The 23,726-nt window shown below is 39.3% G+C and overlaps 1 protein-coding gene across 1 annotated transcript; it reads right to left on the minus strand.

Moving 5' to 3' along the window:
• LOC140937083 (uncharacterized) lies at window positions 1-23,559 on the minus strand. Its single transcript, XM_073386616.1, has 14 exons — window positions 22,853-23,559; window positions 19,295-19,437; window positions 18,121-18,244; window positions 16,645-16,760; window positions 15,072-15,123; window positions 14,341-14,444; window positions 12,924-13,032; window positions 10,008-10,096; window positions 9,254-9,348; window positions 8,346-8,380; window positions 5,894-5,980; window positions 3,715-3,928; window positions 2,177-2,247; window positions 1-1,376 (listed from the first exon to the last, which is right to left on the minus strand). The coding sequence occupies exons 1-14, from the start codon at window positions 23,213-23,215 to the stop codon at window positions 1,212-1,214; spliced, it is 1,767 nt and encodes a 588-aa protein (XP_073242717.1). The 5' UTR covers window positions 23,216-23,559; the 3' UTR covers window positions 1-1,211.
• Window positions 23,560-23,726: the final 167 nt, after the last annotated feature.

Raw genomic sequence — 23,726 nt, forward strand, 5'->3', positions numbered from 1 at the left:
CAGAATTTTAATTCCTTTAATGGTTTGCTCTCTGTACACATGGTGAATATAAAAATAATACTAGGCGTGAATTAGAACACTGACCTTATCGGTGTAAAAATCTATACATCTTCTAAGAAATAGTTTTCTTTCCTTTAAAGAATAAAATTCCCTCTATAGTAATCATTTGCAACCGTATTTAATTTGAAGATTTAAATCTGCACGAAACACGAACGAAGATTTAAATAAGACTTGACAACTGACATTTTACAATCGCTAAGTACAGTTATCTACGAAATTGAGTGATGGCAAATTATTATTTTCCCCATAAAAATATCTAATGAGATAATAACAACCCATGGTAAAATAACTGTCTTTAATGAATTTCGAAAAATAAAAGACCAAACGTTGTTCTCCCCTTCAGAAACGTTAGGGAGAATGAGTACATGCTTTGGGGCATCGATTTCTGGGATGGTTTGTGCACACAAGCATTAATTACGATTGGTCGATGGTATTCAAGGCAACCAAGTAACGCATGTCCAACCCAAAGATCTCGGAAGTAGTTGCGCCGAAAGCTTGTACCCCATTCCCTTGTGGTTTCTGGAGTGGAGAATTGGAATTCCCCATTCTATGGCGTTATGAATGCTATGCGGCCATGTGACTGTCGCGTACAAGACATGTGACTATTAAAAGGGACAAGTGCTTTCTAGTCATTACACATGTGCGTATATGGCGTTAAAATCTTTACACTTAATGCGCGGTTCTTAACGTTGCTTCATAAGTAACTGTAATGGATTGGCTAAAATCCTAATCAGGTGACCATCCTTATTGTAACCTGTTTGTTACGGGTCGACGTAGCTTCCGACGGAGACGTTCTTGGGGCTTCGTCACTCGTTCCTGTCTCGTTGGGTAGGATTGCGCGACGAGACAAAAGAACGTCTGCGTGGGAGGCTAGGGTCCACTTTACTCGCGTTTTTAACCTTGTCACGGAACATCGTGACATGGTGTCATGAGGGAATTGCGTGACGAGGCGTACTGTGCATAAGAAACGAAATCCATTATCATGCGATCTCACGCCACACTAGTGCCTCTTGACCTTTTTCCTTCTCTTGGTAGTTAGACGCCGTGTTTTACTCATGAAAAGAGCATTTTACCACTCTAACCAGCTAGAGAACACTAATCACTCTAAAAGATATAATCTGTACAAGTTTACATTGGCGGTTAAGCAGCCACTATCGCCTGGGTTGTAATTGATGCCTCGCACCACCAGGAGCAGAAGACCGCTGATCGTCCATTCTGTTTGACTGCAAGCGAAGTATGAGACCGAAGAAGTCCTCGTCTGGTACCGTGGGCGCAGAAGGCGGAGGCTCTGAGCGCTGATCCTCAATACGATGAGACTGGGGGAAGACAAAGTCGTAGTTTGTTTAGTGCGCCTCGAGAAAATGAGGGTTCTTATTTTATTCTGGGGTAGCTACGGGATTTTATTCATACTGGAACTAGGTCACTCAACAAATCAGAGTACAGTATGGTAGTTCTTGTAAAGTATATTTTACTCGTGCAGTGCCTGCTTTTTGAATTTACTTTATCGGGCCGATCATACATCAAACAAAAACCTATTTCACCTTTGCTTCTACTCCTCCAAAAATGAAAAAGAATCTATTCGCGTTTCAAGTGGAATTTGTTCGTGCGTATTGGACAACCATCAAAATTCAAGCTGAATAGGTTCATATATAATGGGGTCTAATTTCCAATTTTTAGCCACTTGGCTCCTTTATCCAGTGGATAAATCACTATCCAGTTGAAAACGCAATTCGTTTTCCCAGTACTTATCGCTGATGGTGATTTATCCGGTGGATAGCGCTGTCCAGCGTTTGAACAACCGGATTCTGGGCTCTTAATTCGTCATTTTCACATAAACCATAATGCACCTTGTTGACCCCCAACGTTTTGGCATAATCATTGTCTTCGATTTCTCTTGGGACGACTGTAAAACCCGAGAGAAATTGGAAACAATGGTCTATGTGAAAATGGTGAATCCACAAGGTTCTTATACACAGTTGTTAACTGTAGTTCAGGTTAAATCCGCTAAGGTCGGGAAAAGCTAATAATAAAACAAAATGGGGATAATTTCGCACTGAACTTGACTTCTTACGTATTTATTCCATGTCCGTAAACAGGAAGGAAAAAAAAACCTTACCTGACTTCGGAGCACCATTTCGTACAGGGCGTCATCACTGGTACCGCTTTCCCCCTTCTTGGACCTTTTTCCTTATTACAAGAAAAATAATGATACAACTTTACATTGGTTTCAAGTACAAAAGTAACAGCAAAATATCAAATTCTACTGGTTACATGTAAGGTCACCAAGGCCTCGTTTTTATTGGGAAGAGATGTCCTGGAGAGGAGGGTCACCCTCCGAGACAACTTTTTAAAGTCTTGTCTCGTCGTGACCGAGTTGACCCGGCTGGGCGAGCCAAAGTGTTTATATGGGGAAGGCCCGGCTACAAGGTGACCCGACCATCGAAAAAGGGTCACCCTTCTAGACGAGCCAACTTTTTGTTTCTCATAAAATTTTCGACAAGTTTTTTGAAACTTTGGCTCGCCAAGGGTTGTTCGGGTAGGCGGGTGACCCTTCTACCGAGGATAAGTTTTCTCCAAGGTGAGAAAAGGGTGGATTAGGATACGAGAGTGACTGATGCGCGCGTCATGTCTTGTCTTGATCCCTACCCCCCTTTTGGGATCATTAGGGAGCTTAAGCAACAACCACGGCGACGGTTACCAAAACGTCACTTAAAGAGGGAAGTCGCGCTGCTTCAAACTTAATCGCGCTTATTCCAACTCCTTCAATTCGTCAAATGTTGGCAATTTTTTTCTGGAGTTTAATTCTAAAAGACTTTATCGAAGTGCAGGAGAAGAAAAAGAAAGTCGTTCTCTTGTGTTCAGGTCCTCCACAAAACAAGAAATTAGGTATTTTCATGTCGTGAACGTGCAACAACGGCAAAGAAATGTTATTAAACCAAATTAAACAATGATTTGGAGGTAGCACATCCACGAAGTGGTTCTTCGTCTACCTGATTCCTGGTCGAATTGGAATTTGGAAATGCTGGTTTTTGAGGAGAGGGGAAAACCGGAGTACCCGGAGAAAAACCTCTCGGAGCAAAGGAGAGAACCAACAACAAACCCAATCCACATGTGGCGTCGACGCCGGGATTTGAACCCGGGCCACATTGGTGGTAGGCGAGCGCTCTCACCTCTGCGCCATCCCTAGCCTGCGTGCAGACGATAACTAAACGCTGATTAGTACCGTCTGCGAAGCAGCGCAGAAATCCTTGTTCTGAACCCCCAACGGACTCAACGAATTACCGGAAGTGCGTTTCGAATTTCCCTTCAACCTGATTGGCGATCACGACAAACAAAACAAAGACCTTTTTTAACTGGCTAATCGTGGCGCGTACTCAAATCTGGGTACACAGCTGGAAGTCCAGAACAAGGATTTCGGCGCTGTTTCGCAGACGGAGTTAACCAGAGTTTAATTTCGTCTGCGCGCAGGCTACGCCATCCCTTGCTCCCCGAAATGTACAAAAAAACGTGATGTACGTGCAAAGTTGTGGTTTTGCTAATCTAAACCTACTGTTTTTTTCCCCGTTCTCTTTGGCGTCGCCGTCGTCGCTGCTTAAGTTCCCTAATATTATATCACGACTACTCATATATCACGATTGCTCATATAATACGTACTTATCAGTGAAGGGTCTTCGTCGGCAGGCAAGTCACTGCGTTGTTCATTCATTCTGTCTCCTTGCACACGTTCCACCATGTCTAACATATCCTCAGTACTTTTGCTCTTTTCGATTGGTTTAGGTAGCTCGCAGCGCTGTTCGTCCATACGGTTACCTTGGCAACGGGTTAGGAACTCAAAGAAATTCTCGTCCAAGGAGTGATCGTTTTTCGCCTAAGAATAACGACGGGAAAAGAACGATGTCAGGTTAAGAAAAGAATAAGGTTGCGAGTTTAATATATTTTAGAAAACCTTGCTGGAAAAACCTCTCGGCGGACGACAAACAAATGTGGCTGAAACACTCCTCACGCTGACGGAAACTTACGTCATATAAACGAAATTGAGAACTCCTACGCACCTGCCTCCGACCGACCGCTGACAACTGTCACTACTGGCTCTTCTTGTAAAACTACTTTCGGTTGTACTCAATACTTAAATGAGTTGGTCAAGTGCGTCTTAACATTAGTTTTCGTTTTTTGGATAGCAGGTAGACACAAACTTTCATTATACTAACAAGTCAGACAGTGGCAGATAAACAAAACGAATGAAATTAAAAGTCCCCCAGTGAGTTATTCAAATATCCTAGATAAAAGGCACTTTCTAAATTTCTACTAATTAGTTTTAATTAGAGTTTCTAAGTGAAAAATACGTAAGGCACGTTTGTCAATAAAACGGCTAATTTACAAGCTACCAGCGTCCTAATGGGGCAGATCCTCTTTTCCGAAGGTTATTGCCGAGATTAAATCAAATCAGTTATTTTTGATATCTTTAATCCGGCATCTTCGCCATACATTTTTTAGAAATGGCTTCAAGATAACGATGGAAAAGCGTAGTCTCCAACTGGTTCATCGCAGTTATTACATCAGGAAGTTATTTTAACTTAGAATAGGTATCAAAAACTTAAATATTGCTCACTGCTTACCGAGAAAGAATTCCAAGCATTCGTAAAGACCACCATGGCTGCTTACTTGGAGTTGCAATATAAAATGACGCTTACAGTTTCTTTGTTTCCGAGTAATTTTAATTACATTTTTTTACCTTTATGAAGTTGTTGTCATGCACCACTTAAACAGAAGAGGTTTGAGGAATTTGCTCAATATAAATTGAATATTTAAGTTCTAAACGCGTGAAATTAAAAAAAGAAAGAAACGGCTACAACAGAAGTGATGAAAACAACTTAACGTGCCAATGATTTGTGTGTGAAGGACACTCGGAAATGGCGAAGCACACTCGGAAATGTTCATTTTTATTTTCATGCAAATAAACCTCACTTCAAAAGAAAAATCTTGCACTTGGTCCCACTTTAAAATTGAGGGTATTTGGAACTAGGAAACGGTCTATTCAATATTTCAAGAACAAATGGAATGTTGAGATGATGTTGACGAAACGTTTAAACGAGTTTAAACTGCTCACAATGTAACAACGTTACGCAGAACAATGTTAAGACAGGCTATCAAACGGTGTCAGTAGATGCCGAGAAAGAGTCAGGATTCGCAAAAATATATTCGTATAGAACAGCTCAAATGGTTAGATGCAAATTACTAAGAAGAGCGTCACTGAATAAAAATAGCCCGGGAAGCAATAACGTTACGCATCATTTTTCAGGGACAACTTTTACGATACTTGCGTAATATAAAGCATGAGTGAACTTACAGTAACTGCATAATTTAAAACTAGAGAATTATACTAAAAAGCGATATGACGAATTATTTAGTCCGTAAGTGGTTGCAATCTAAGAAATGAATGTCCTTTTTCTCATATGTCACACTCGCATCAACGTTTTACATTTATTAGAATTTCGCATTCAGTCTGCTGATAAGTGTTTGATAATGGTCATAGAGTTCACCTCGAGACCAAACTATACTATTAACTGACAAAACAGTTTGCCTGGCTTTGACTCTTGAAAACAGTAAGCTCCAGCGACTTTTCAAGCAAACAGCCTGCGAGCAAGCTCACTTGTTCGAGTTTGGCTGGGATAATTTTCCCCGAACTCCACAAGTGAGCCTTTCCTCGAGGGGTGGCGGTTCTGCCGCAAAAATTATCACCAATCTAGCATAGGCAAGCCTGCTCGCAGGCCATCCAGCATAATAAACCCGATACTGCGAGTCCACAGTTTTTTAAAATTATTTTTCAGCTTACCTCAGGACTGCGAACGCGGACTTCAACGTCACCATGGTCTAATGGTTTTCTGGAGGTCAACGATGACGAACGAGCTTTGGTACCTCCCTGAAGAAAATAAGAAAAAAAAACTCCTTTCATTATTTTTACTCTGAACAATTCCAAAGTGCTAAATTATGAGAAAAGGTGAGTCGCAAGTGAAATACTCGTACAGCATAACAAAGGAGTAAAATTCCCATTTCATTGGACGAGCAAGACCTTCGGATGTTTTTGCTTTTTCAGTTGAAAAGTTTTCCAAAACATTTTCTAACACCACAAGTATCAATAAAGCATAGCACAGAACGATAGAAGTGACTACCATACCATAACACTCAAGAGATCTCAGAGTCGACTTATAAAAACTTTGCTATAACTTGATCAGTGAAACCCCGACAAGAGTTGGGGAAAAGCGTCAGTTATTTCACGCTATATCATCTGAATTCTGGCCTCAAAATCTTGTTAATAAAACCTTGGACTTGTTATGTAATACGTCATCGCGCTTAAGTGACACTTGAAGAGACAGGCATGGCTTTGACGTAACGAAATCGACGAAAAACAAAACAGACGGATTAGAGCTTTGTGTACGGGTCTTTAAAGCTAAAGTGTATAACACGTGATAATGAAGTTAACAGGCGAGACATTTCTCATTATTGCAATATTAACTTATTTGCCTTGTAAAAAGTAAAAGAAAAGGAGGAAATAAAGATGTGTTGAAATAAAAACTGCTATGTTTTTCCGTCTGAATAGCTGCTTTTCATTTGAGCGCTAGAACAGTTCCATTGTTTTTTTTCGTGATATTGATTCCCCGAGGGGTTACCAAAAAGCACTTAAAAAGATCCCAGCGAACACAGATCCAATATTTTCAGCAACAATGAAATTATCGCTGCTGTGTGTCGTTTGTATGATGGCGTACGTGCTGAACGTCAGCTATAAAGGATTCTTAACAATTGCAGAATCTTAGTTCTTCTTTGAGCGCCTTTTCAAAGAATCTAACATTTTTGGATACAACTTGTGACGACGGTTTCATTATCTTCGTTGCCATGGACGATATCCATCACAATCACATTGCGGGAGGATGACGTCGGACCGACATGTTGGAAAATGGGTATTACAGCGATACTACATTGCCAAAAAGATACTTAATGAGAAAAAACGACATAGATGCGATTTTCTATTCGCCAAAGGAATTAAAAAAACCTAAGTAATGCTTATTAATCACCTGAAGCATTTCTGCGGTAAAGTTTTGTGAGTATTAAGAAATATTTGTTGTTTTTGCTCTGTTCGCTCGTAGGTGGAGGAACACTATATCGCGTCCACGCTATATCGCGCAACACTCCAGGCCCAGGAAGTGTAAACAAGTGGAGAAAGAGAAAAACGAAAAACAACAACAACATGGTGAAGTACTAAAAAAGGCGACCATGCATGTTTCGAGACATCCGGTACTCGGTCAAAATTTATCGGTGTCAAATGGTTTCTTATTAAGCAAAATTGTTACAATGTTGGCCAAGTTCAGTTGGTCCCCTTGACCACACCTTAATGGCTCATATCAATGTCTGATCTGACTAGACTGTCTGAAGGACTACTCATGATCATAAGCTGCTTAATAAGCAAACGGCAAATCATCAAGGTGAAAGTTTTGCACAGAACGTGAACATAACGTGGATATGTATTTTTCTTCTGAACTTAAAACGAGAACATGGAATTGCGCTCTTAAACAACGGAGCGCGTTTGCGAGAATCTTCTTGGTTCAGTACTGTTTCCTTGGCATCGCCAAGTTCCCTAATTCAAAACAACAACTTTGACGGCCAAAAAAGGTGAAAGGAAGTTGACATCCTGAGGAAGTGATATACGTAAAGCGGGCCTTTCGTCGTCAAGTTCAAGACCTTTCCACGACACCCCCACAATTCAAGCAATTTCTTAAAACACAAGGCGACACAGCGTTTTCGAAGCTTGACGCAAAGAGAACTTTTCACCATAATTGTCATAATTCTGGTTTTCCGGTCAGCATCAACCTATCAACAAATCCATCAATTAACATAAAAAAAACCTTAGCCTTGTTTCAAAATTTTGCTCTTTTGAAAAGCTCAATTCTGAGAAAGATAGCTGCTCAAGTAATCTGCTACAGTACTGCGCTAAAAGCTTCTTATATTTGAGGTCGAGCCTTTACATAAATTAGACGATTGTGCACACTGAGAGAGAAATATATTTTTATGGTTACTTAAAGATTGGAGGGTCATTCCCTTAACAATAAAAAGACAAATCAATTACTTAACATTTATGCATCAGTTTTTTAAATTCACTACAAATGCGTTGATGATGAAGCGTGTGTTTAATATGGCTGGATTTTGGCCAGTCCTTATTTTACGTTTTAGTGGACAAAAAATAAATCGGGCACTAAAGTTCCCGAAGTTGAATGGTTTACTTTATCACTTACTTCTGCCGAAGTTGCTGTTTCCACTTTCTTCTTGTCTGAAACAAAAACCAAAACATATCAAAATCGTTCTGCATAGGCTGCATTAAAACAAGAACATCCTCTCTTAAACTTGAGGAATCTTTTTTGCACACACGAGGCCTATCAAAGACAAACTGATCTCTGAATATAATTTCAGAAACAAGGTACCTTGGGGCCTCGGTCTCGTCAGAGGGGGAGGGGAGGGTTGGTAAACGAAGTGACTGTATCGCCTAGGTCCCGCTGGCCTCAGAGCTTCCCCCGGGCCCCCTCCCTTAGATCCGACAGCGACGGCTACGAAAACGTCACTTAAAAGGTGAATTCGAGTCGCTTCCAAATTAATCGCGCCTATTCCATCTTGTTCATGTCCTCAAATGCTGGCAAATTTTTCTGGAGTTGAATTCTAAAGGAATGTATTGAAGTTCAAGAAAAGAAAATGAAATTCGTTCTATTGTGTTGAGGTCCTCCATAAAACGGAAATTAGGCAGATTCACGTCTTAAGGTGATGTTACACCAGTCGATTCGCAACGACGATTTTTAGCGCAAAACAGCGTTGCAACATTGTGGCGATATTGTTTCGAATGGTTGCAACGTTGTTCCAACATTGCAAGGCTGTGTTGCGCTAAAAATCGTCGTTGCGTATCGTCCCGTGTAACATCACCTTTAGTTGTGCAGTGACGTCAAAGAAATGTACAAAAAAGCGTGATGCACGTGCAAAGTTTCTGTTTTGCCAATATCATTCTATTGCATTTTTCCTGATTTGGTTGCCGTAGCCTTCGTCGTTGCTTATGCTCCTTACTGCTGTGGAACTGGTTCCTGGTACTGGACTTGTGGAGTGACGCTAAGGTCGAGTAATGCCTTTGTATCTAAAATTATGCTGTTTGGAAAGCTACCTTCATTTCCGTGGCTGAACTTTCTATTGAAGAGCTGTTTAATGGAACCTGGACTGCTGCGATTCACACTTTCTGCTGCTGCACTTCTTGAATTGCTACAAATAAAAAATGATAAACAAACAGATAAATAATCACGTTAATAGGAGTTGGGTGTTTCTGCAGTATAGAGTCGAAAACACGTTTCTCGAAACACTTTCCACAGAGCGTATTTTTAGTTTACATGGGAGGGGTTTCGTTTCAGACCGGACACCGGACGCAACGTCCGGTTGTTTGATATCTAACGTCCGGTAGTTCACACACGAAATAATAATTTTTTAAAGAGTTAAAATAGTTTGTTTTGTTTCATTTATTAATCAAAGATATATTTGACATTTATTTTACTCAGTTATGTAATGCACACCGATAATTTTAATTGCCAAATCAAATACTTCATTTTTTGTGAGCATTTTTTAACGTCTTAAAAGACCTTTGTTACTATGTAAAATATAACCATTCTCTGAGCAAGCAAACACCCTTCTCAAGGTCCTCTGATTTTTGACTGGTTTTAAGTGAATCTTTTAATATTTTTGTTTATTTCATTTGTACCTTCGTGACATTTTAAGCTCAACTGGCACTTTTAATATCATCGGGTAATCATATGCCGAATTTTACAGCTTTCTGTTGTATTTTACGATACGCAATGCTAACGAACAGGTAAAAAACAACAGGTAAAGGTAGTCCAGTTAAGATCCCAGAGAATCTTTTGGGTATTTACCTTTCTCTCGATTCGTCTTCGATTCCAAGGAGAGCTCTCAAATCCGAGATGTTCATCTGCGCTGTAATTTGACCAGTGCGGTCGCCAACCTGAAGTGAAAATGACAGAAACATCCTGAAACAACCTGCTCGAGATTAAACGACGCACACTTTTGGTTTGACTGTGTGTGTTATATAAGTATGCACGGAGGAAGCATTACGCAGCAAAATGCCACTCATTCCGGAGAGTATCATTACGAAAGGGTTTTTATTGGAGTGATATAAGATCAAAATAAAGGTATTTGCTTCAGCTAATCAGGAAAGGCAGAGGCGATACAATACGTGTATGAGAGATTAGTTTGCGTGCAGGATGAATTCATCTTGCATAATGTCATAGTCCTGTTGCATGGCTCGATATTCGAAACAAATTTAATGTGTTATTTATAATCAAAAAATTTTAATTCATCAACAACAAAATACCTGGTAGTATAGTCTCCTGAAAAAAAAGAAAATCTAGGATATGCTACGAAATCCTTAGCGGGTTAAACACAAAGCAATGTTCAGTTTGTTATCTGACAATAGTCATAGGCTCGATTGCCTCAGATTTTTATCCGAATTTGAAATGTTAATGTAGGTAAACCTACGGCGAAAAATGTCGACTTTAGAGAAATTATATTAGACTAGCTATTCAGTGGAATAATGAAAACTGCGCTTTGGTTACATCAGCCGTTTATCCTTCTATTAATACTTTCCTTGACCTCCAAAGGAAGAACTTTAATATATAAGACCTCCATTAAAAATATAGCTCACTATCTTTTTTTTTTCCCTTCCGCTTGTTTGTTTTCCTAAGTTAAAAAACATTGCTAATGCATTGGTCACAATAACTTACAGAAATTCTCGCGAGCTCATTGGTCGAGAGCGTCTACAAGAGAGCTTAGACAATGGAAATGGCGCAATACAAAAAGAGCAATTTCTTCTTCCCCTCTCACAAAAGCGTGACTTTACGAGAAACTTAGTGAGAATCAGGTCTTTAAATTTCTTAATTTTACAGCAACAACAGCAGTCCGTTCCTTGTCTATACCGTTACAGATCAGAGAAATGACACCATGAAATGCTGAAAGCTTTGCGGTGAAACCGCTCGCCCGCAGCTCGTGATTCCACTTGAGTTTTAAACATTTCATGACGTCATTTCTACGATTTCTGAGTGTAGACGGTGGAAAAGTGTGGTCGATTTGTTCAACTGAACATGGAATTATTTTACTGGACTCGGGAAGGTAGAAGAGAAATATCTGGATCTTCAAGGTACGACTTTATTTTTTTAATCCAAGATTCATCAGTTTCCTCCTGGGATCAGGCTCTATTTTCGTTTCGTGTTTTAAATAAATAACCACGTAAGAGAGAATGTATCGAGATGATTCTCTGATAGAAAAATTCTAGATTTGTAGTAGTATGTTTTCGCCTCATTCAAAACAAAGCTGGCTGAGGTGAAAAGGTTGGCAAAAACTACCACTTCCGGCCTTTTGAGAGACACTACGCACTTCTTCACCATTATCCGTCAGCCCAGTTAACAAAAGAAACAAAAAAAAGCAATTTCAGTGGCTTTAGTTCTGAATGGTTAATTCACAAACCCAACATTTACAATATATAGAACCACTTAAGCTTCCGCTTAACCTTGACCAGTCAAAACATGAAAGTTAGCTTACTCTACGTGACTTAAGAGACTGTTCATTCATGATTGACGCCCCAGAGAACTGTCGAGGACAAACGCTTGATTTGCAAATCAAAAGTGTGACGAAAGCTGATAGTTTAAAAAACATTAGGATGCTTATGGGCTAAATTCGGTTGTCCTAGCAGGATTTACACAGGCGCGATTAATCAACAAAGACATGGCTTCTTTTAGGCAAATATGTTTACAATTATGAATTTCTTTTAGCAAAAGCACAAAATAGAGGAAAAGAACAAAAAGTGAAAAATTCGAAAGCGAATAGCAAAAACAGCGCGCGCTTTGCAAGTGAGATGGGAATTAAGATTACGGCACATAAACGGAATTTAGAGACTTTAAGCCTTGAAGTGCATACAAAAATTACCCGCTTAGATATAATTCAAACAATGGAAACGTCGTTTTGTGTAATGGTCTTCGGTTATCTACTGATTATTGCGAAAATTAAGAATGACAAGTCGAAATAGGAAAACGCCTCCTAATTTAAATGGGACAATTTTGAGTAAAAGCTTCCATTTAGTGCGTTGTTCTTCAGCTTTAAGAAATTGCTTATCGTAACTTCCTCTCTTTCGCAAAGCAAATTTATCTTAGTAGTAAATTAAACGTGCCACATTAGACAACTGAAACAGCCGCTAAAGAAAAAAATGGTAAAATCTTTTACAGTAACAGAAGGTGATACCCAGCACGACTACGACACGGTCCCCTAGAAGCACGCGGAAAACGGGCTTGTATTTTTTCCTTATTTAAGCTGGATCTGCTCTATCGACCACAAAACATTCTCACATCGCAAAGAAAATTGATGATGCAAGCCTCAAACTATTTTTAAACCTTTATTCCTGATTCCAGAGTGAATGAAGGTGGTTCTAGCTTTTGAGTGTGTGGATGAAACCCTATGGTGTAACCATTCAAATGAAACCTCTCCAGCAGTACTTTCGCATGGTACTATTCACTTAGTAAATAGTTCTTACTTTTGAGTCTGTGGACGAAATACCATGGTGTGACCATTCAAATGAAACCTCTTTAGCAGCACTTTCAGATGGTACTATTTATTTCGCAATATTTGACAAAACGAAATTTGGAAATTAAGATGAATTCTGACTCTAGCCACTTATGGGAGTGAGAGGGCTAAAATTAACCAGGTCTGCTGATTGAGCACGTTCAGTAGCGTGAAGTATGAAGGTTTTGTTTCATATGAAATCAAGACGACCATTCTCTTACCTCCTTTGAGATATCCAAATGCCTCTGAGCAAAATCTAGAGCCGTTTCGTGATTTCCCAAAGCAGTATGAGCATTTCCCAAACTCCAACAAGCGCGACCTTCTCCCACTCTGCAATGACAATAAATTGGACTGTTTCAACAGTACGTGCGTACAAAATGACATACAATCAAAAGCAGAGAATAGTGGCCAGTAGACAAAACCCCCGTAATGATGTACTTTGAATTTTGACTCTATAATGTACACATGAAGTGATATGTAAATCGTGATCAATAAGACGTGTTAACGGCCCTCTGTGGCATGAGGCGGCCATTGTTGCTAAATGTTGGGTTCTGCTAGCGGTAAAACAATATTCGCGAGGTGGCGTTGCTAAAGTAAACCAAAAACACTGTGCATGAAAGGCTAGTTTTTAAACGGCCACGGAAAAATCTCATAAAAAAAATCGTACTTTTTGGGGGAATTTTACAAGAAATAAAAGGAGAGAAATTGCCAGATAGTCTGAACAAACAGTGCATATTAATTTGTTTGCAAGTGACTCGTTCATAACAACCGCCACTAATGCAGAAAATTGAAAGAAAAATGCTTAAACAAGTTGTTGTTACATAATGCAAAGCTACGACGACACCAAGGGCAATGAGAACGTCAAAAAAGCGTAATAATTTCACATTGGCAAAACATCAACGTTGCACGTGCGGACGCACGTGCGTCACAAAAATTTGGAGACAGTCTCTTTTGCAGTACTGTACCTTCCAACATCAACTACCCCCTCCCTCGTCATAAAGACAACCCGACCCAGTCTCCAAATTATGACATAAGTGTGGCTCAGGACATTATAAGAAGTCGTACATGAAAGACAGTCCGTCAAAATTTGCTTTCTGACAAGGCAGTCTTGTCTGTGATGTTCTACGTGCAAAGGTGTCACAGAAACCTTACTTTGATGGAAATGCAGTGTTAAATTTTAGGGAAAAATGGGCTAAGTTCCAAACTAAAGCACAGAAGAACTCAAAGCTCAATGTTAACCAGGAGAATATTAATAATCATGACCCGCACGTGAAAGCGGGAGATTTGTGCCGTATCAGGGAGATTCCCAGATATTCCGGGAGAGCTGGCATAGGGTTAGTGCAAAATTTGAATTCAGATATGAAAGCTTAAACAGCAAACTCAGTTTAATTCTTTTTGTGTACGCTTTGGTGATTGGATGCCCTAAAAAAAGAGAAAATTATCCGGGAAAAGGAGTTTGAACAAAAGAAAGAGAAACTTGGATTAAAATTTAACCCCGGATTAGCAATAAGCCTTCGAACAACTGGGTCCTCAGAAGACGTGATTATCTAAGCTCTTTAGGGTGTTTTTGAAATTTTCCAACGAGTAACTCCATCATTTTGTGATCACATCATAAATTCTCATTGTTTTGCACCTCACCTGTCACCTAATTCCTGGGCAATCTCCAAATGCTTTGAGTGAAAGTTCACTGCCTGCTGATAATCTCTCAGTAGAGTGTATGTGTTCCCTAAACTGTAACAAGCCTAAACACATCAAGAAAAATATCTCAAGAGAAGGAAAAGACAGGATTGTTCATAAGGTAAAAATAAAGTAATGTTACACTCTAGTTTCAATGCACTAGCGTCTAAGATTAAGTTAGTTCAAGGCTAAGTAGCCTGTGAAAACAGCCGTCTCTCATTTCTCATCGCCACAAGGGACAATATCCCTAGCAGCAGGGAGCAAGGAGACGGCCTTATTTGCAGGCCAAGGGATAAGTGGTGTTTGAGTTTATCATTTAACTAGCTTTAGGTCAAGGCAAGTTGTGATTAATGAGAGAGAAAGCTTTCAGGGTGGGTACATCTTTTGAGAAAGAACTACAAGGGACTTCCAAAGAAAAGCTGGAACCTACAAACCAGTAAACGTTAAATTATTTAACATTCACTGGTTTGTATTTTTATTCAAAATGAAAATGCTACATTTATTAAAGTGCTGCACAGACTACCATGAAACATCCAACCTACAGTTTTTCTAAATTGAAATTTTAGCAGATAAAAAAAACAAACAAAACAAAACAAAACAATTCCTCAAAACTCAGAGAAATTATAAACCAGCAGAAATTAAGTGCCACATGCTAGGAAGATATATGGAAGAGATTCATCATTCATAGTCACCTGTGCTTCAATAGCCCTGTCCCCTAGTTCTCGTGATATGGTGAGTGTTCTCCTACAGAATGAAAAAGGCAATAATAGCAATTCAATAGTAAACTTTCACGAAAATTATTAAGCATTATTTCTGTAACAATAGATTAGAAATTTTAATTCCACACTAGTAAAGAAGAAGAAAACTAAGCTTTCAACTCAAACTAGCTTCTAAATCAGAATGACGGCAGGGCCAATCAAACCTCTCACTGTCACATGCTTGGGGTATAATTATATAGTCATGATAGCAGAGGGTTGTCACACTAGTGAGTGGGTTGGAAACAGATCCCATGGCTATATATGTCTGGCTGGTTAATCCCAATGCTGATCACCTCTCACTCTCTCTCTCTTACAGCATTAATTTTTATCTCCCTTGTAAGTCATTCCTAAAATTGTATCAAACCACTCCTGGGTTGTTCAAACGTTGGATAGCACTATCTAACAGATAAATCACTATCCAGCAGGCAAGTATTAGGGAAACCAATATTGCACTACCCAGTGGTTACAGACTTATCCAGTGGGTAGCAGTATCCACCGGAAAAATGACACTATCCAGCAGATAAGTGTCAGGGAAACCAATTATTGTGTTATCCAGTGGATAGAGATTTCTCCATTAGATAGCGCTATCCACCAAGATAAATCACTGTCTAGTGGATAAGTATCAGGCATAGGGAAATCAATTTATTGTATAATCCACTTGATAGACTCAGATTTGTCTAGTGAATAGTATTGTCCACCTTTTGAACAACTGGGGCCAGCTCTATAATGTTTTCTTATATTTTAACAAGTCATGAACCCTGACATCATGAAAGCCTTGTCTGAGAGCACACACACAGATTCCTAAACTGAGTTTACTGTTAAATCAGAGCAATCTAGGAAACCATCAACAGTCCTTTTCTACATGTACATTAGTGAGCAGCCAGAAATGAGCTTGAAGCTTGGGTGAACAATTTCATACAAATTACAGTTACACTGTACTTGGTCAACCTAAGCCCCCAGTTGGTGCCTTAATTCAAGGCTGTGCTCTAAGAATAGGTGAAGGGAGCCGAGTGCTCTGAGCCTGTGAAGCGAGGCTGCCTTGTGTATGCTTTCTATGAAGAACCAAGGGTGCTTAATTCCATTTGTCAGAACTGACCAGCCAGGCTATTACCATTTAATCAAAGCTATCAAGCCAGATCAGTCCAATCCTAAATAGCATGCATGAAGGAATCATTTTCATGGAAAACTCTTGAAAAAAGCCTAATTCATTTTCAAAATGACCGGTCCAGCCTTGGTCCGGCAGGGTTGTCAAAGTAAGCGGCCAGTCCAGGGATATTTTATTTAAAAAATGCCATCTGTAAAGAAATGACACTAATCAAGTAGGTGGCGATTTTCGCCAGCAGCCGGCTACTTTTGACAACCCTGTCTGGCTGGCTAGTTCTGACTTTTGGAAAGCGCCAGCTATGATTTTTTAGTTGCCTGAGTGCAAGAGTTAGCTGCTAGAGGCCAACACGTACTGCAAGAGCACAGCCTAAATTTATTGCAAAAAATTTCATTCTGTACACACTTGTAATACTCTGCAGCAGTCTCAAACTCGCCAAGAAAGACGTGAGCATTTCCTAGATTGCTGCAAGCTCTTCTCTCTGCTGGTTTGTCATTGAATTCCTCTGCAATAGCCAGCCTCTATAATGCCAGAAGAAAAATTGCAATAGTTAGAGTAAAATTAATGTTTTATTACTGCATGCTTACAGAGACATAAATTAAAGCAAATAGCCAAGTGTTCGCATCAATCATTAAACGACTTGATGGCATCTGCTGATAATACAATGGGAACTCTCGTAAACAGACACCCTCCGGATGCTGGCTACCTAAGAGAATGGTTCTTGTATCAGCCACTTGAGGTGTAAGGGTTAGATGGCTGCTTACGGGAATTTGCACAGCTACAAATAAACATTGGGAGTGTGAAAAAGAACTATTTGTTAGTGTTTGGTTATCGTATACTGTTGTTCTAATGGTGCGGTAATCCAGTCACAAGCATAAAATTCAAGTGGTAATTTGAAGAGTAACTGGATGTGTATGTGAAAAAACAGAAACAAACAAACAAACAATGAAACTGATATAAAATAAATAAATTCATCGTGATGAACAGTGATGTAAAGTTGATCTATCAAAATCCAAGATTCAGGGGCAAATGAGATTTCATTTCATTTTGAGGGTCTGCCTAAGGGAGCTTAAAAACAAAGCTAAAATCTAACTTGTAAACCCTGAAAGTGTCTGCGACCACTAAAGAGAATGTCCGCTTACAGGGATGTGAAAATACAGAGTTTGTATGGGAGTTGAAACAGGGTGAAGGTGGCTGTAAGTAGAGCTGTCCACTTGTAAGAGTTTCCATTGTAGAAATGCTGGGACTTAGAACCCCAGTCCTTCCTCCCAAGAAACAGGTCACACCCCTCTCCCCTAAGCACCGACGTCTGACGAAACGCATCAGCTACTCTGCTCAGAGCAGTCACCTACTTTTTTTCCCCCAAAAAGAAGCAGCTAGTTTTAACAATGGCATAAACAAAAAATATATCATAAAATCTGAATTAAACATTTAGCTTAATCATGATGTGCTTTCAAGGGACCCCCAAGATATGTTATGCTTTAGTTACACCGGAGGCGCTTCTGGTTATACAAATGCTGTTTTTCAGTTAATTTTTTTCCACATTTCTTTGTAGGTTTATGCAGAATTCTTTTATGTGCAAATGTTCATTTTTTCATTGCTTGTAAGAATTGATTGTGTGGCTATGAAACCTGGCCCCAGTTGTCCAAATGTTGGATAGTGCTATCTACTGGATAAATCACTATCTAGCAGATAAATATTAGGGAAACCAATTGCAAGCAGCTAGAGTTATCAGACGTTTGAGTTATCAAGGGTAAAATTACATAGAGAATTATCTGAGGGGAAATGAAAATTGCTTCGAGTTAGCAGGAGGTTCAAGTTATAGAGGGTTTGAGTTACCGGGAGTTGACTGTACTTCTAATAATTTATTTAAACCCACACCTCCTCGTGGAACATGATAGCAAGTTCAAAGTTTCCAAGAAGATAGTGAGTGTTGCCCAGATTACCACAGGCTCTTCCTTGAGCCCCTCTATCCCCAAGTTCTTTTACAATGGCCAGATTAGCCCTGAAAATAAATCAAACAGACATATCAAGGCTCATTCCATTACAGTGCATGCAGAGATGTCAACCTCAAGAGATCTTCAATCTGGAGTCTCTCTACGTTGCACTACCCACCTCCCCCTGTCAACCGCCCCACCACTCCTCACCCACAAATTGACCCCTGTCAGTGACTAACTATTAATATGTGAAAGAATGTTCCAGAAACCATATTATGAATAAAAAAGTTTGAATTTTGAGGCAAAAAATGGGCTAAATTTCAAACTAAAGCACAGAAAAGCTCAAAAGTCCATTTTATCAGGGAGATATGGTGACCCGTGCGGAAGAGCGGGAGATCAGTGCCGTATCCGGGACACTCCCGAATAATCCAGGAGAGTTGGCATATATGTGTATGATCATTGAAAGGAAATGTTCAGGGACAGTAGCAATAAAGACCATAAGTACACACGGTAGGTGGCGTATAATCGTCCAGGTGAGAGTAGTCCTGGAAAGGATTGTTGTTGACAGTGACTGACACTTAGAAACCTGTGGGATAGTCATCTTCAGCATCAAGGTGAGTTGATCGTGTTAAACCAGGGCTATCGCTAAGATTTCAAGTTGCCCAGTTTATGCAGTTAGTAGGTGGGGAACTGGACAGCCAGGGAGTCCTTTTGATCTCATTTCCCTTTTGTTTCTTATGAAAGTAGCCACGGCTTGGGCTCATAGTAGCCGGGTGAAATCCACCACCCTGGGCCCTTAGTGACAGCCTCATTTAACTCTGCTTATTGATCTGATTGGTCAATAAAGTCACGATGTTATTGGTCATCTGTCAATTAACCCTGATGTTACTGTCTGTGAAGACTTTAAATATCATGTGGAGTATTCCTAGCCAATAACACCGCGATCATGTTCCACCTACTTACGAAATGACCGTGGGTTCAAACCTTTCACAATAACAAACATCATATCAAATGAAAAAAACATTTAGCAATAATTGTGTCCATCACAGCAGTCACAGTGTACCTTGAGGCTGGTTTCCCTATAAATCACTGCTTAATAGGAGAAAACATTGTCTTACTCATAAAATTCAATTGCTCTTTCCAGTGCCAATCGAACTTCATCAGGAAACTCTCCAGGGTCCTGGTGAAAGTTTCTTCCAAAGTGTTTTCCTTTAGCATGGTATACATTTCCTAAGTTATATAAAGCTCTTGCTTCACCAATCTAGGAGATAAAAACATTTTATAACATGCCATATTAATAACAATCACTGTAACTTTCTTTCGCAAGTTTGTGAAAGATCCACTTGAGATGGCATGTACATGTTACAGGTCAAATTTGACTTTAGCTTAATTTTGATTTAACCTAGGTTGATTCTCAATTTCCAATGTCTCCAAGCCCTGAAAAACAAAGGAAAATTAGAATCAAACCGGGTTAAATTTTTTTTACCTGATTCTGATACAGTCAAACCTCAGAGAACGGCTCTGTATATAGTAATGGTCACCTTATGTATTACTGTCACCGGATAACTTCCCAAAATTTTCAGTTGCCTAATATTTTCAGCAAAGTTGACCTGTATATAGCTGTCACCCTGTTATAACGGTCAGCTTGCCATTTCCCAAGGGTGACCGTTGTACACAGGTTTGACTGGATCAAATTTCATCACTAACATACACATCATCCACATTTGATAACCTTTTCCAACAACAACAACAATAATAATAATAATAATAATAATAATAATAATAATAATAATAATAATAATAATAATAATTTTATTGAATGCTCACTGGTTGACAGTTTTTCTCAATAACAGTTCATACAACATGCTGAATCAGAACACTACAAGAGTGCTGTGAATGGTTGTTACCTGTGATCTATCATCAGGGTGGCAAAGGGGTTTTCCGTGACGTGATGGGACCCAAATTATCAGCTTGATGCCTGATTGGACCACAATGAGCCGCATGAGGCAGGATTGGGCATAACAGCGTGATGTGTGATTTATTACTTTCACAAAGCCTGACGCGTGATTTTCCTTTGAAATTTCTGTGATGGTCAGTATCATTAAAATTGAAGCACAGATATTAAAAATAGGTAGTTTTGCCCTTTTTTTAACATTCCTTGACCTCTGATTTCCTCAGATCAAATAATAATAGGATACTTGTTAATGTTTCATTTTATTTTTCTGTGATGTGTGCTAGCTTAAAAAAGTCAGCGTGATGTGTGATGGGTACCCACCCCTTTGCCACCCTACATCATCAAGGCTTGAAAACAACTCGAATTCCCACAAGAAGCTCTCAGATATTGCTTATCCAGGGCCACTTCATGCTTATCTTAGTGCAAAAAACAGCTATAACTACTGCACCCAAAAGCTGATTGACTCCTGCGAAAGCACTGTAAAATCACTACGGCCCTGCTAAACCCCGAGACCCCCCCACATACAATTAGTGAAGGAGACCGCTGGCCAGCATTGTCTCGCGTTTAACTTAGCCTAAATTACATTTAGCCACATTTAAGGTGGATGTTACACAAGACAACTCGCAACGATGATTTTTAGCGCAACACAGTGTTGCGTCATTGTTGCAACATTGTTTCGAATGGTTGCAACATTTTTCCAATATTGCAACGCTGTTTTGCACTTAAAAATTAAAAAAAAATCGTCATTGTGAATCATTCCGTGTAACATCACCTTTAATGATTTTGTTTTTGCCTTGCCAATTGGGCAAATGAACTTTAAAAGTTACTTGCCCAGCAAGAAAATCTACTTGTGCCAGACTAAAAGACAGGGCTTTTTTTTAGTCCTGTATTATGCATCCCTGATGTCAAGATAATTTTTCCTTTGTTCTTTTTTTTCAACAGGGCATACAGTTGTTACAGTTGTGAGAAAGCTTACAAGTCTATTCCAACCTAACTTTTGATAAACTGCTAGAATATCCTCCCAAGTTCCTTTATATTTCTAAGGAAACAAACTGCATGCACCATTCTAATTTGCAAAAAATTCCCATTAGCTACTGTAGCTTCATTTTAATATATCATAGAAATGGAGCAACAGATGTTGAAAACTCATTAAGACATGAAAGACCCGTCAGTGGTAACCATGGGTATTATCCTAGCTTTTTCCTCAGTGGCATTAACTAAACAATAACCAAGTTTTACATGTACATAAACTGGAAACAGGGCTGAGTTCCTAACTTGTTGCCTACTAGCCCAAGTAAATATTTCGCTTAGAACCAAGGTAGAACAAACATGTAAAGTCTATGTCAACAAAGTATTATTTTTTATCTAATCCATCCCAAGCCCGAAAGGTATTTGTCAACAAATAAAAAGCATAAACGGTAGTGCAGCTGATTTGTGGAGAAACATTGAGCAATAGATGGTACGTTAAAACATATAAATATAACTTCACTGCAGAAGAGCTGTTTGGTTCACTGTTTAATAATACCCTCATTGGAAACAACGATAAAAATTTGAGAATGTTTTATAGGAATGAATAATATTATTTTGAAAGTTCACTTCATTAGCACGAACTGAAGCCTTACAAAAACAAAACAGAAAACAGAAACAAAACCCCAAAACAATAAAAAACAAAACCAAATAGGAAACATCGTCTGTTTCTTCCTCCCCTGAGCTACGCATTGGGTAAAGTAATTTACATATTATTGCCATAATCAACTTACATAGTTTGGTTACTAACTGACTGATAATAGTTATGAAACATCACGTTTGAATAAAGTATGACTAAACTTTCTCCAAATTGTCAAATATGAAACCGAAAAATTCGTTAATTGAAGGACCCGGGTCAAATCAATCGAGACATAAAAACAATTAACCAAACTTTGATTTCCATGAAAAGACTAATAAATAAATACTGAAATGTACACCTTCAGTTTTTACGTACATTCAGTAAAAACCCTGGATACAAAAAATTTAAAAGTGGGTCAGCGACGCATTTCTTTATCCAGGAAAAAATGTTGCTCAATTTGATTATATCTTACTGAAAATTCAAATGATTAGCTTTTAATATTTCAATATGTTTGAGCTTGCAACGAACAACAAGAAGCACGGGTTTGTTCCGAGGAGCGCTCCCTAAATGGCGATCAATGATCGCTATTTTGCCGTCAGCACTTGCCAAATTTACGGTATGAACATTTGAACACCGAACTGCAAGGACTAGGTTTGAATTTCTCCCATAAATACATGTAAGTTAAAAGAAAGTTGAGCGACAAAGAGCGAATTCGAAATTACCATTCGATCTTTGATGTGATATCTAAATCGAATTCTTCAGCGAGACTATAGCAACAATACTACACTCTTTATCGTTTTAATCACTTACTAAGCTCGATAAATTGTGGCAACAGAAACAAATATATCAATCGCATGTCGTTGAAAACACCTGTCCAAGGAACCAGTACTATACAATATAAACTTCCGATAACAAAGAAGTGCAAAAAATAGACGACTACAAAATTGGCTCAATTTCAATCAATTCCATTGCGCGCAGATGATGACTCCATGAAGTCCGTGACCATTCGATTTCTTCACCTTTGAACTCAATTGCACAATTAAAATTACTTTCCGCGTCTTATTGCCGCTTGTTACGATAGTTATAACCTTCAGCCAATAAATTCTTTAATCTCACCTTATCGCCAAGCTCCCGCGAGATATCAAGATGTCGAGTACAGCAGACTATAGCTTCGTCAAATTTGCCCAAAACCTTCAACGTGTTTCCAAGATTCCCGCTCGCTTTGGCCTCCCCAACTTTGTCTCCGAGCGTCCTGGCTAATGTAAGATCATGACGATGGAATTCCAGGGCTTTCTCGTATTCTTGGAGGTAAAAGTAAGCGTTTCCTAATTGACTATACACAGCACTTAACGTTTTCAAATCTTCAGTTCCAACTTGAACGGCTGCTTCGAAGAAGCTTACCCCGGCGCGACAATCGCCAGCCTTACAGAGTCTTTCTCCCTCTAAAGCCAGCTCCATGCATGAAGCTTGAACTGCCATTGTTTCCTTTAGAACTCAGAAAACCATAGACTTCTAGTTTAGTGGCTGGTTGTCAAGAACAGAAAAATTTACAGCGGAGCGGCAACTAACAGAAGATTTTCGTGAAGTTCATGCAATTACCGTAACCGCTGCGGCTTTGTAATAAATTATTATTTAACTAGTCCCAAACGTATTCTGCATGAAGACAGCGGTAAAATAGTACATCGCAACTCCACAAAGCAGTTAAGTTGAGTTAAGTAACTTGTTACCTATGGAACTGATTGCAGCCTAAGCATGTATGTTGATTTCTGAATGAGTGATTGACTGAAGAAACGTTCCAAAAATGGTTCCTTGCAAATTTTCGAAACCGGCCTAACTCGACCCAGATCGCTTGCAAAGTGACCTCCAGATTTCGGGGCGGGGTGGAGGGGGGCGGGGGAAATGACAGAAAAAAATAAACCGCTACTAAGTGAGAGTTGCAAGATTTCATGAGCCAAAACAGAAGCCTATAACCTTGATCCTGCGCTGCAGA

Source organism: Porites lutea, chromosome 5, assembly GCF_958299795.1.
Source record: "Porites lutea chromosome 5, jaPorLute2.1, whole genome shotgun sequence".
NCBI classification, from domain to species: Eukaryota; Metazoa; Cnidaria; class Anthozoa; order Scleractinia; family Poritidae; genus Porites; species Porites lutea.

Excerpts from the sequence above, each read along its gene's own strand:
- LOC140937083 (XM_073386616.1), bottom strand. The coding sequence starts at position 23,215 with ATGGCAGTTCAAGCTTCATGCATGGAGCTGGCTTTAGAGGGAGAAAGA. Across the intron at positions 10,097-12,923 it reads ATTTGGATATCTCAAAGGAG|GTTGGCGACCGCACTGGTCA; the intron begins GTAAGAGAATGG and ends TTTTCACTTCAG. Across the intron at positions 3,929-5,893 it reads TCCGCGTTCGCAGTCCTGAG|GCGAAAAACGATCACTCCTT; the intron begins GTAAGCTGAAAA and ends CGTTATTCTTAG.